Genomic DNA, 14672 nt, shown 5'->3' with positions numbered 1-14672 from the left:
AAAGAGGAACATGGGGGTTTTCACAGACTTAACAATCCTCCATCAAAACATGCAATCAATAAAAAATAGAATACAACTATTAGAAATTGAGCTCCAATCTTTGAACTGCACAGTAGTTTGTGTTACTGAGCACTGGTGTAGAGACACAGAAATCCAAGTAGTATTATGATTGTATGAAAGGGCAAACTCTTACTGCAAACTACTTCAAGGGGTGGAGGATCATCCATTTGTATTGGAAAAGGAACACAGTTCAAATGAAGACATGACCCCAGTACAATAAGTGAAGACAAACACTTTGAAATATCAGCTATTGAATTAACAGGGCTTGATATCACCAAGAAACTAATCATTTTGTCTGTTTATAGATTTTCCAGTGGTAGTGTGGACACTTTTTTCAGTAAATTAACAGAAGTTCTACATAAAGTCACAAGTACAAAGGTCAACATAATTCTGTGCGGGGACCTTAAAATCAACACTAATATCATAAATGAATCCAGCAGCACCCTCACAAACATCCTTCAAAGTTTTGGCATGTCCCCATTGGTCAATAGTGCAGCAAGGGTTACTACAGTGACTGCACGAGTAATTGACCATGTGGCCACAAATATGGACATGGAAAAACGTGATGCAGCTGTAAAAGATCCCGAACTATCAGACCATCTCTGTCAAATAACAATAGTGAAAATGGACATCGAATCATTCCCTAAACTACAAGCCTACAAATGACATCTATCAGGAGTCAAAATTAAAGATTTTTCAAAAGAACTAGCAAAACAAAGCCGGGATGAAGTGTATAAGGAAACCAATGTGAATATTAAATTCTCTGAATTCTCCACATTATTAAAACTGAACTTTGAAAAGGCATTTCCAAAAGTATGCATGCCTGTATCAACATCTCACAAAAACAGATGAATAACCGCAGGTATTAAGAAGTCCTCCCAAACACTTAAATACCTCAGTTCCATGAAAAAGAACTGCAATGATCCAGATTCTTAAATTTCTATCATAGATACAACAAAAAGATCTAAAGGAAACTGCTGATTTCTGCAAAAAAGTCATTTAATGACAAAATAATATATAATGCAGAAAATAAAAGTAAAGCAGTCTGGGATGTTGTAAAAAAGGAAATGGGCAAACAAATACAGAATAACATACTGCCAATGGAGGGGGATAAGGTAATAAATGATAAATAACACTTATCAAACTATGTAAATGAGCACTTTTCAAGTATTTCAGAGAAGTTACAGCAAAAATCCCCAAAACAAATATAGCACTTGTAAATAATGTTGCACTAAATACAATGATGTTACCTCCAACCACTGAGAATGAAGTCAATAAAACTGTTCAAAAACTAAAAAGTCAGTAGGCTTAGGTGAAGTACCAATGTGTGTACTGAAACAATGCATAAAGATTATACAAGTCCCCTTAACAAGTATAATAAATTAATCCTTCACATCAGGGAGGTTTCCAGGGCAGTTAAAATAGGCAAGAGTTGTACCTTTGCATAAGAAAGGTAGTGCAGAAGACGTAGAAAATTACCAGTCCATTTACCTGCTGTCACCATTCTCAAAAATAATAGAAGCAGTTATGAAAGAAAGATTAATGAGTTACCTGAATAAATACAATCTTTTAAGTGAATCACAGTTTGTTTTCCAAAGTAGCAAAAATATGGAGTCAGCAACAGTAGAATTCACAAAAATTGTACTTGATGCTCTTGACAAAGATAATTGTGCCACAGGCATATTTTTGGATCTTTCTAAGGCCTTTAATACAGTCAACCACAACAATCTATTAAATAATTTAGAAGCATTAGGAATAAGAGGGGTAGCTAATGACTGGTTTCAATCATACCTAGCAGATAGGGTATAAAGAGGAGAGAACACCTATTTCAAACAGATCTCAACATTTAGTAAAACACTTATCAGAACCAAAATGCATTAATATATTGGTTTCACATGGTAGCATATTAGGACCAATACTATTCCTGACATACACCAATGACTTTCCCAGTAGTGTTACTCATGGTGAAAAAATTCTCTTCACTTATAACAGCAATATTATAGTCACTAGAGAACTCCTTGCTGAGAAAGAAAATGAAATTTTCAAGGAAGTTTGTGATTGGTCAATCAACAATCAAATGACATTGAACATAAAGAAAACTAATGCCACGAATTTCAGTTTGAAGAGGGAACATGATAATGTTAAATTAAATGTAGATGGCACCTCTATAGACTGTGTAGCAAATGCAAAATTTCTAGGAATGAATACTGATTCTCAGTAGAAATAGTGTGAACACACAAAGGCACTTGCGAACAGAATGTCATCATCATGTTATGCCTTTAGAATCCTATCATCAGTGTGTAAAACACAGTGTCTTAGTTACATACTATTCATATATATACTCAATTCTTAGCTATGGCATTCTGTTTTGGGGAACAAATGCACAAAATATGAACACAATTTTCAAACTGCAGAAATGAGCCATGAGAATAATAACCCAAAAAAAATAGCAGTTGAGCTCACTGTAAAGATCTGTTCAAAATACTGGGGATTTTAACTGCTCCGTGTGAATACATTTACCAATTAGTTGTACACATCCTAAATAACATTGGTAGAATAAAGCTGTACAATAAATCACCAAAGGAGGTTAAAGAAAATGCAAAAATACACTTATTTAAAAAGCCATCTAAACAGTACCTGTTACGCAATACATTTTATACCTTGAAGGATTACTTAGCTAAAAAAGAGTAGGGGATTGGTAAAAAAAATGTTATGCAAATAAATAATGATTATAAAACATCCAACATTCCACATAACACCTTCACACTATGTTATTTTTCTTCTTTTTTCCTTTTCTAGAAAAGCTTGACATCTCACTCATTATAAAGGGATGCTGACTCAGTTTTTCAGGATAGTAAATAGGAGGTTGTGATACAGAAAATGGCCCAGATATCACCAGAGTGTGTGTGTGTGTGTGTGTGTGTGTGTGTGTGTGTGTGTGTGTGTGAGATATGAGTGAGCAGTGTGGCATTAAATTATTTAATAAGTTATTTGTAAAAAAAAGTATTGTATACCAGGAACAAATCTAATAATTGTCTCTAACTAGAAGTCTATAAATGTATGTGTGTATGAATTACCTTATTTTAAATTGGTCTAAACTTGTAAATGTTTTGACATGCCCTATATCCTTGTAAAAAGAGATCTACGGATGAATAAATCTATTACTACTACTACTACTACTACTACTACTACTGTGTCTATAACACTGTGCTTTGTTTTACACTATTGTGGTGTCATAAGCACAGTATATACCACCACGCAGCACCACAGGTACCAATAGATTGACAACCCACTCCAGAGACAGCGTATAGCCCAACAATTGCCACACCAGGAAGCTGCAGCGGTGGCGTCACCAGAGATCTGATATGCACCAGCACCACAGCACAACAGTCAGTTACAAGTCAGCTGAGCTGCCAAGAAGACCGCCTTCTGCTTGTGTACTTCATGCCACATCATCTGCCTCCAGTGAGTCCACACAAGCCCATCTTCAGTGAACATTTTAGTGGGAAAAGAACTGTTTACTACCCAGTCTTAGTTTCTGGAATAGTACTTGACTTTCAGTATCTGTTGTCTGAGCCGATTTGTACAAAGTTGAGCATTTGTCATAGATGTATGTGTTCTTGTCATTAATTATTATCAGTTTTTCAGTGTTCTCCTTGTTCTCCTCTCATAGTGTTTCCCCACAGTGCACTAAAAATAGTTAAGAGTGGCGATGAGTAAAATCTCCTTCTGTGGTTGTATCAAAAGTATGATACAACACCTATTATCAGTAGTTTGTCCTTTAAGAAGTTTCTTTAGAGTTACTGTATACCATGGAGGGTACCTCCCACTATTAACATGGTACATATCCATCCAGTGCATGGACAACTATTCTTTCAAACTGATCCACAGTTTCTCTACATGCTCCTGCCCTGTGCTGAAAGTTTCAAGCTCCTCATTCATATATGGCTCTACTGATTTTTTTTTATCTAGTTTACCGAACATATATATCTTTCTACTTGTTTTAGTTGTTCTTTGTACTTTGGTAATCATTGTTGCCACAACTGCCCAATAGCCACTGATACCAGTTTTGATATGGACATTCTGAACGAGCGCATGTCTACTTATTGCCATCGAATCTAACATATTTTCATCATGAGAGGTATTCTGAACCATTTTTTCTGGGTAGCTTTCAGAGAAGGCATTTAGTAATGTTTTCAGGATGTCTGTTAACACTCACCACTAACAAAATTGTAATTTTCCCAAGTGAGTATCAGATGATTAAACTCTCCACTACTGGTTACAATATGATTGGGGAAATAATGTACAAGTGAACTGATGTTTTATTTGAAGTTTGTGGTTACATCAGGAGGCGAGTCTCCTGCATGACAGAAGGATTCAGTTATAATTTTATGCACACACTTGACACTGAGTCTTGCCCAAACAATCTTGCATGCTGTTTCAGTTTCTATCTTGGTGGCTTTGGGTTTATTGTTTACTGCAACAAATGCACCACTTTCATTTCCCATTAACCTGCCCTTTAATTATACACTTAAATTTTCCCTGAAAATCTCACTGCTATGAATTTCAGGTTTCAATGAGATTTTTGTGCCTATTATTATATGAGCTTCCTTGCTTTTCAGGAGCACTTCAAACTCTGACACTTTGCTGTGAATGCTTCAACAGTTAATTACTTGAATACTTTGGTTGAAGATAGCCTACAATTAGGTCATGCACCGTATAGGATTTACTGGCTGTGCCCCTAAAACCCGTGATTTATCTGGAATTAGATTTTGTTATAGAAATCATTTAATATTAGTGGTGATGATAACATAAATGCAAGTTTGTATAATTTTAGGGTGAATGTACCAAGCATTAAATATGAACATCCCCAAACTGCACTGAACTGCAATATCAAACTCATTCTCATGCTGGTCTGTGCTTTCATAACTGATGGTCATTATGATAATATACAGAGTACAACTTTGTATAATATGGGCATAAATTTCCAGTTATACTGGAATACTGTTTCAGAATGACCCTACTCACTGAATATAAAAACATGTAGGTAATATTTGGAACAGAAACTTGACTGAAGCCAGAAAGATATAGCAGTGAAATATTAAATTCTGAATCAAACACATACCAGTGGGATAAGCTGGACACCAATGACAGTAGTGAATTTATTGTCATAAAAAGCTTTGTAATATGCCATGAGATATAGAAAATGTCAAAATTGGAAATAATCTAGTTGAAGTTGAGCATCAAAGGTAAGCCTAAAGCAATAATTGAGTGTTTCTATCATCCAATCACATCATATGTCAAACAGTTCGAATACTTAAAGGAAATCTGGGAAATTATCTCGTATAAATTCGCTGAGACCATTCCATAGTAATAGGGGGAGAGGTATGTGCTTATAATAAGAGGAAGTGAGAAATCATCTTGCCCAAGTGTATTAAATATATTTACTATGCTCATCTTGAGCAACTGATTAGACAATCCACCCACAAGAGAGAATTGTTTGATTTGCTGGCAAGAATAAGGCCTAAATTTTATGATTTAGTGCTTGTAGAGGTAAAATGCTATTATAATTGGGTTAATCTCTGGTGTTGCAAAAAAGGTGAGAAAGGTAGAAAGGACTTTACAATTAACAACTACAACAATAAAATGATTAGAAACTACCTAATATGTCAACATACAGTTCATGAGGGGCATACATAGAGGAAGTGTGGAACACATTAAGATGTATTAGACTAGGTAGGTCTTTGGAAGATGATGAGGCATGGGTAGGACTCTCCTTTGTTCAATAGCAGTACCAGGAAGTAAATATAAAAGCAGAGACAGCTGCATGGCAGATTCAATGAAATTAAGTTTTTATTGATAAACAAAAGCCAAATTAACAAGGATAAGGACACTTAAGTGAGAAGGATTTACTTAATACAAAAGCACAGTATTATATGTTGAACTCTCAAAAACTGCTCAAAACTTCTGGTCTTATAGTAAATCAGTTAATGAAGCAAAACTACCTCAATAGATGATAGTTGATTATGATGCTACCCAGCTGGAAGATGATGAAGTTTAGGCAGAAATACTACTTTCTTCTTTTCAAAAATGCTTCACTAAAGATCTATATACATAAGATATAGATATAAGGGAGCGTGATACTGAAAAACTTCTCATGTCACTTAATCCTACAGGATGTCATTGGATTCTGTATTGCATATGTAAAAGTACTGGTTTGTCTTCTATCAATAGTTTATTGCAGGTCACTATTATTTATTTATATCATTATGAATTCAATGATTCCCTACTGTGAAAATTTACAAGGCTGTGGAATGATGAGAACAACTCAACCTGCCGAGCAACATAAATAAGGAGTGTGTTGGTCCAAAATATAAGGACAGTTGCAGGACAGATCACAGAACTATAGATAAATCTCACAGACATCAGTATTTTGCAGGACTATGCAAGATATTTTGTGTTTGTATATGATGACTTGTTTGGAGACCAAACTACTACTCCAAAAGAATTATTTCTGTGAGCATTAATTCTATTTAACCCAACTTTTTCTGTTCATTAGTCCCAACCAGCAAGCAGTAGGCTAAGGATTTCAGGCAGAAATTGCACTTCTTCACTACTGTCTGATGGCCTTGGACTCTCACCAATTTGAATCAACAGAAGAGACAGAGAGGATTAAAACAAAATCTGCACACATTGTCACAGGTCCATTTAGTCAATATGAAAGTCGCACAAAAATGCTCAATAAATTGCATTGGGGTTCATCATAAGAAACATGCTTTCCTTTATAGAACACCTAATCATTACAGACTTATACAAAGGAAACAACAGTATTTCTTATTCACTAGTATATATCATCCTTCAGTAAGGAGTTGGGCATAATGTGTAAATGAGTGTATGTAAACAATCATTTTGTCAGATAATGAAGGTAGCATGAGCATAGTTTCAGATAGAAGAGAGGAAGGGAGGAAGGAATACAAGAGTTTAATGTTCTGAGGGGTCATTAGAGATAAAGCACATGCTTGGATTATGAAAGGATGGGGAAGGAAACTGGCCATGTCATTTTCGAAGGTACTGTCCTGACAGTTGCTGAATCAATTTAGGGAAATCAAAGAAAACCTAAATCAGGATAAGTGAATGAGAATTTGAACTATCATCTACATCTGCATACATATTCCACAAGTCACCGTATTGTGTGTGGGAAAGTGTACCTTCTACTACTACTAAACATGTCCTTCCCTGTTCCACTCACAAGTAGATTGCAGGAAAAGAAACTGTCCATATGCCTCTCTACAAGCGTTAATTTCTCTTATGTTGTGCTCATGGTCCTTATGTAAAATGTATATTGGTGGCAGCAGATTGTTCAACATTCAGCTTCAAATATTGTTTCTGTAAAGTTTCTCAACAGTGTTCCTCAAAAAGAGCATAACCTTCCCTCCAGGGAACCTACTTGTAACAAATCTAACAGCCCACCTCTGAATTGCTTCATTGTCTTCCTACAATCTGACCTGGTGGAGATCCCAAACATTCAACCAGTACTCAACGTGTTGCACTAGTGCTTTGCCTGGGGTCCCATTTACAGATGAATCACAGTTTCCTAAAATTCTCCCAATAAACTGAAGCCAGCAATTCACTTTCCCTGTTTCAATCCTTACATTTTTGTTCCATTCTCTATCACTTTGCAACATATTTAATCAATGTGACTGCATCAAGCAGTGCACAACTAATGCTGTATTTGAACATCATGGGTTTGTTTCTCCTACTCACCTGCATTAACGTATGTTTTTCTACATTTAGACCTAGCCACCATTCATTACACCAACTAGAAAATTTGTCTAAGTCATCTTGTGTACTCCTACAGTCACTGCACTGAATGGCAACATCTTCCAGTACACCACAGCATCATCAGCAAACAGCTGCAGATTGCTGCTCATCCTGAGAGAGAGAGAGAGAGAGAGAGAGAGAGAGAGAGTGCAACTGTTCCTTAGGCTCATACCTTTGTTAATATCTGCAATGGACACAGTGTCAAATGCTTTACAGAAATCTAGAAATTTGACTTCTTCCTATTGCTCTGCATCTAAGGTTCATAGGATATCATGTGAGGAAAGGGCAGGCTGAGTTTTGTATGAGTGGTGCTTTCCAAAACTATGGTTATTTGTGGATTGAAGCTCTCCTGTCCCACGAAAATTTATTATATTCAACCTGAGAATACATCTAAGAACTCTATAGCAAACCCATGTTAAGAATATTTATCTGTAATTTAGTGTGTCCACTCTTTTACCCTTCTTATATATAGGACTTACACATGCTTTTTCCTGTTCCTTGGGTCTTAGTACTGGGCAGCAGATTTGTGATAAATGAAAGCTAAGTAAAGGGTGAGTGCTGCAGAGCACTCTTTGTAAAACAGAATTGCAACGCCATCTGGATCTAGCAACTTATTAGTTTCAAATCTTTCAGTTTTTTTCTAAGCCAGGGATGTCTATTACTGTGTCCTCTTTATGGGAGTCTGTATGATATTTAAATCATGGTATGTTTGTATGATTCTCTCATGTGAGCTGTTTCTTAAACACGAAATTTGAAACTTCAGCTTTCCTCTTTCTATCTTCTTCTGCCACACCAGACTGGTCAGTGAAGCCTTTGACCTACTAAGCAATTTAACATAGAACCATAACTTTCTAGGATTCTTGGCAAGATCTTTTGCTAAAGTCTGATGGTGGTAGTAGTTGTATGCTTTGTACACTGATCTTTTTACAGAAGCATGAAACTCTACTTTTTCCTGGCATCTTCTGCATGTTCTCTTTTGAATTGAGAGTGCAACATTCTTTGCTTCCTCAGCATTTTCTGAATTTTGTTGTTAAACCACAGTTGTTAGTCTTTTCCATCATTAATCCACTTACTCAGCACATACTTTTCCAGAGCACAATTTATAATCAATTTAAAATTTGCCCTTAATAATCTCTGCATCCATAATACTGTAACTTAATGATGTCTAATTATTGTCTAAGTGGGATGCTAACAACTGATTATCTTCTCTTTCCACCATTAATACTGTCCTAGCCTCACTGATTTATTTACTTACTTGGGTAACCATTTTTCTGTGATGACATCATGTTCACTAATCCCTGTGCCCATACTGACACCATTGATAAGGTTAGGTCTGTCTGTAGCTACAAGGTCTAAAATATTTCCATTCCACGTGGGCTGTTAAACTAGCTGCTGAAGACAGTTTTTAAGTTTTTAGAAAATTCCATCCTAAAGTACTTTGTAAGACTGTCTGTCTGTACAATCTGCAGGGAATCCATAGTTGTTCCAGTCTATACATGGTAAGTTAAAATCATCTCTCACTAATATTGCATGATCTAGGTATTTTTGTGCTACTGACTGGACTTTCTTTGAATTACTCTAAAGCTGACAGAGTGGAATTAGATGGCTGGTACAAGCATCCAGTTAACTTTATTTCACCTAGACCTGTTATATGCCCTCAGATAACTTCGTTGTCACACTCAAATTTGACCTTAGTAAAGATAATATTATTGTCAATTGCAATGAACACCCGCCTCCTCCTGTGGTGTCTAATCTGCTTTTCTGAAATACATCCGATGACTCGCTAAGTATTTCAGAGTTTTCTATTTCGCACTTCAGCCAGGCCTCAGTCCCAAGATTAATTTGAGCATGAGTAATTTAACCAGCTTTGACTCCATCAGGAACTGATGTGCACAGCAACCAATGACTATAAGGAAGGAGAGGCTCACAGAATTCAGTCACTATTCCATTAGCTTTCATTATTCTTGCAAACTAAGATTCTGGCTATAAATAGCCATCTTCAGGAAATTTTCATTATACTTCAACAGACTTGCAGCAGTTCATGTCACCATATGTTCTTACAGGTGCACAGGCAGAAGTGTCTTTCTGCCACACATATGGCCTGAGTATGGTATCATAACCCAAGCACTGGGCATCATTGGTGCTGACAGGAGCAACAACTTGCAGCTGACTGCACCCTTCATGATCAATAGCTACATGCAAGGCCACCTCCAGATCTCAAGTGAGGCTTCCCCTGACAGACATACCAAGTGCACACTGGCTTTGTTTCTGGCCCTGAGTACCATTTCCCTAAGAGACTCCATAATGGGCCTAACATTGGAGGTCCTGATAACTAGCAAACTCCTCCCCCCCACCCCCTCCTTATGCCTGCTCAGACCCTGTTGAAGGAGTGGCCACCTGTCCACTCACAGGGCGAATGGGCAAGCCAGCCAGCCAGCCTCCACACTGGCCCTCTGCCTAGAGCGATGGTAATGTATCACCACCCACCATTCACCCTGTGGTGAGGGCAGATCTGCTGCATTGGATACAATGGGAGGGGACTTGTTAGTGAAACAAGTGACACCTGAAATGTTCCAAGCAGTGCCGCAGATTCTCCACCACCACTACACTCTAAGGCAGCAGCCTGACGATAGCTTACCACAGCCGAAAGTGCCTTCAACTGTCCACAAACTGTGGCCAGCTCCTTTTGCATCTGCAAGCCAACACACATACATCCTATCCATCCAAGCATGAGTAACTTAAAAAGTAATCTATGAAAGCACCCAGAGATACCTAATTATGCAACTCAGTACTCTCCTGATGTGTCACCAATGGAGACTGATGCCTTAATGAGCTGTGCAACTGGCTGTTCAGAAAAAATGACAACTATTCTACTGATTATCTGACCTACTCTTTGCAGTTACACCTCTCAAATAGAAAAACATACATGGACTGTAAGAAGTGTGATAGTAAGAAAACACAGAAAAAGCCCAATACTTTATATGCTGCACAGCACGTGTGTAATAAGTAACAGTTGGACCATGACTCCAGAATGTGCTAACTACTGCCACAGTTTTAGAAGCTCATCTGAAATTATGCATCTAAAATAATCTAGCTGAAGTATGACTATTTAAATATTTTACTCCAGAAATATGGACATTAGGTGTTAGCCTAATTCTATAATTTCCCAGGAAAACTGAATATAACAGTTAACTGTGATATGAATGCTTGCTCTAAATTTCTCACCTATGTTACAGATTTGAATATTTGTTATATGTCAACGGCTTTGCCACAGTGGTAACATCAGTTCCCATCAGATCACCGAAGTTAAGCACTGTTCAGTTTGGATGGGTGACTATCTGGGTCTGCCAAGCTCTGTTGGCAAGTGGGGTGCACACAGCCCCTGTGAGGCCAATTGAGGAGCTACATGATTGAAAAGTAGCAGCTCCAGTCATGAAAACTACCAACAGCCAGGAGAGCAGTGTGCTGACCGCATGTCCCCTGCATATCCATGTCAAGTGACACCTAGGGCTGAAGATGACATGGTCATCAATCACTACTGTTGAGCTTCTCAGGTCTGTTTGACTGGAGTTAGTTTATTTGAGTATTTGTTATAAATTTGTTTTGTATTTAGAAACTAAAATACATTATAGGAAACTAATAGTGTTCCAATAAAAATATTTTCTTAAACTAGTACAGTAAAGATGTGCTAATTATTACCAAACATAATGTCTTCACTTGAGATGGGGGGAAATGTTTGCAACGACGATGTGGGTGTACAGAGACAGTAATCAGTGATTCAAACTTGCTATTTGAAATTGCTTGATAGAAGGGTAGTGAATTTTAACTCTTTAAGGCCTGAAAGATTAAATGATACTGTGCCACTAATTCAGAGCATTATTCAGTATATCAATATGTTCTGTAGCCTTAGCAACCCGTCCTATTCAGAATAAGAAACATACAGTTCATTAGGTAAATTCAACACATTATGGCTGATTTATTGTTTCATATAAACACATCAAATTTTGTCAAGCATTATGGTTAGTCTCACTATACTCATAAAATCATAACCTATTCAAGATATAACACAAGTAATCTTATGGTATGTACCTTAGACACTTTAGAGACTTCATGGCAAATTCATGATTTTAAAACAAACTTGAAAACTTGAGAAGAATCAAAGATACTCACCAACATCATTATCATTATTATTTGGATTTCCACTCTTCCCCTGTTCAGTAGACATCTGTAATTTTTTATTTTGTATTATCTGCAAAATTAAACATATCCCATTAATTGAAAAAAGGCCCTAATATTAAGTTGTGCAAAAGCATAATTACTTCAGATAACAATAATAACTAATAACTAAGATTTTCTGCAGTAATAGACCTACATTTATTATGAAAGTAAAGATACATTATTACTCTCTGTACGTGAAACCAAAGCAAATGAATTATACCTGTTATCTCTGAAATTAGTGAATTTTTTAGTGAAGTCATTCCACTTTAGCCTGTTACAATATTATTCAATGCAATAAGTAATATTTCAACAGCTTAAAGCAGAATGACTTCATTCAAAGATTTCACAATGACTGTGGACCTAGTCTTCATCAAGATTCTGAAACTAATTTCTGTAACACTGGTCAACATTAATGTTATTTCAAATGCTGTTCAATATACACTCTGGTACAAAGTTATTTACACTGCAGTACTTCTCACAGTGAAGTCAATCAGACAACTGAACATGAAACTATTATACCAGAGACAAAAAGTGAGACTGAAATAATAACTTCATGCTATAGATATGTACAGGGTGGTCAGAAATAGTCTGAAAAGCTTGTAAAGATGCTGCATGGTAGGGTGTAGTGAAAAATAATTGATAAGAAAAAATTCCATAGACTGCACCATTTCTGAGTTAATTAGCAGTGAAAATAGTCTATCAGGCCTTTGCATGTGCAAATTAAAGTGGCCCACCAGACACAATTAGTGTCAGTTGATCTCATAGCATGGACGATACCACATGAGGCTGCTCAGCCTTTGGTTCAGGTTCGATCTTTACTGCCATCCCATATCCAATTTTTGTATCACTCTCTTATTTGGTTTTAGGAAACTAAACAAAGGTCACATTTGGTGACAGCGTCTCTGGTGGGCTGATTACCTAACTTCAATCCTAGTTTATTCATCCAGTATTTGAGAATGAGAACACCAAGTGACTTGCAACAAATCTTACACTGAATTTCAAGTCTTTATAATTTTTTTCTTGCTGCCACCCCCCTTACATACTGATGAAAGAAAAAATGTTTATTGCCCACAATTTCTCCACTGTTCATGCAGTCAAACTTCCACATGGATAATGGTATGGTAATTTATTACTTCTTTACTACTACCTGTGTTCATGAGACATTTTACAGACAGTATACACATGTAAGTGCAAAATTATATTATTGTATGGCATATAGTTCAGGAGATATGATGTCTTAAACAATGATGTGTGTGAAAAACTTCTGCATCACGCATGACATTTGAAGTTATTACGTCTTTGCTATTACCTCCATTTGCAACACATTTTGCAGACAGTATCCACATATGCCACAGAATGTATCTACAAAATTAATCATTGGACAACACATAGTTCAGAAGATATGATGTCAAAAACATTAAGCATGGTGCCAGACACTGCGTGGTATGAAAGAAAACTCATGGCGATAAATAAGTATCTGGGGGATGCCAAGTTTCACTGCTACCTGCCAGGATAGCTGAGAGTGCTAACGTGCTGCTTCCTGGACTCGGGTAGGCGCACCGGCCCTGGATCGAATCTGCCCGGCGGATTAACAATGAGGGCCGGTGTGCCGGCCAGGCTGGATGAGGTTTTTAGGCGGTTTTCCACATCCCACTAGGTGAATACCAGACTGGTCCCCACATTCTGCCTCAGTTACATGACTCGCCAACATCTGAACACATTCGCGCTTTTCCTTGAATTACACTTGACACAGACAGCTGGAGTACATTAATTCTATCTCAGGGGGTACGGGGTGGAGGCAGGAAGGGCATCTGGCCACCCCTTCATCCTAACCTTGTCTAATTCATTCCTAACAATGCCTGTCTGCAGCTCGTGGTCGTGCGGTAGCGTTCTCGCTTCCCACGCACGGGTTCCCGGGTTCGATTCCCGGCGGGGTCAGGGATTTTCTCTGCCTCGTGATCACTGGGTGTTGTGTGCTGTCCTTAGGTTAGTTAGGTTTAAGTAGTTCTAAGTTCTAGGGGACTGATGACCATAGATGTTAAGTCCCATAGTGCTCAGAGCCATTTGAACCATTTTTTTGAACAGTGTCGACCCTGCGTCAGTGCGGGACATAGCACCAGTGAAAGAAAGAAAGAAAGAATGCCTAGTTCCACTGCTAGTACCTAAATAAGATAAAATAGTACAACTCATGCTTAGAGTAAGTCCTGTGAGAATAAACACTGTGATCAAATTGTGCCTCTTTAAAGCCAATAACCTTAGATAAAACTGTAAGAAATGGAGTAAATCATAACTAAGTATTTCAGCATATCAAGTGTAGTGTAATACATACTGGTACATAAATAAATGATATTCAGTGTTAAGTTTGCAATATACATACACATTAAAAATATGCACAACTTTTAGGTGAATAAACTGCTCCAGAACCATCTTTAATACAGTCACAACATGAACACAATACCTCCATAATAAAGCACATTATTAAAATACCAGTGCCATTGATACTGATTTTATCAAAACATGAAATCAGTTCTTTATCTTCAAAATATGACTAAGACCACAACAACAATGTTAAT

At 37.2% G+C, this 14672-nt stretch overlaps 1 protein-coding gene across 3 annotated transcripts in view; it reads right to left on the bottom strand.

Annotated features, from left to right (window-relative positions):
- LOC126470359 (cytochrome P450 4C1-like) overlaps nt 1–14672 on the bottom strand; it is a 368651-nt gene that overhangs the window by 45263 nt on the left and 308716 nt on the right. For all 3 annotated transcript variants that reach the window (XM_050098157.1, XM_050098155.1, XM_050098156.1), the window contains one exon: nt 12052–12130. In XM_050098157.1, the coding sequence (XP_049954114.1) occupies nt 12052–12130 (79 nt within the window). The remainder of the gene's footprint in view (nt 1–12051; nt 12131–14672) is intronic.

Source organism: Schistocerca serialis, chromosome 3 (assembly GCF_023864345.2).
Source record: "Schistocerca serialis cubense isolate TAMUIC-IGC-003099 chromosome 3, iqSchSeri2.2, whole genome shotgun sequence".
NCBI classification, from domain to species: domain Eukaryota; kingdom Metazoa; phylum Arthropoda; class Insecta; order Orthoptera; family Acrididae; genus Schistocerca; species Schistocerca serialis.
The sequence above is the reverse complement of the archived record's forward strand: the minus strand, read 5'-3'. Positions and strand labels throughout refer to the sequence as shown.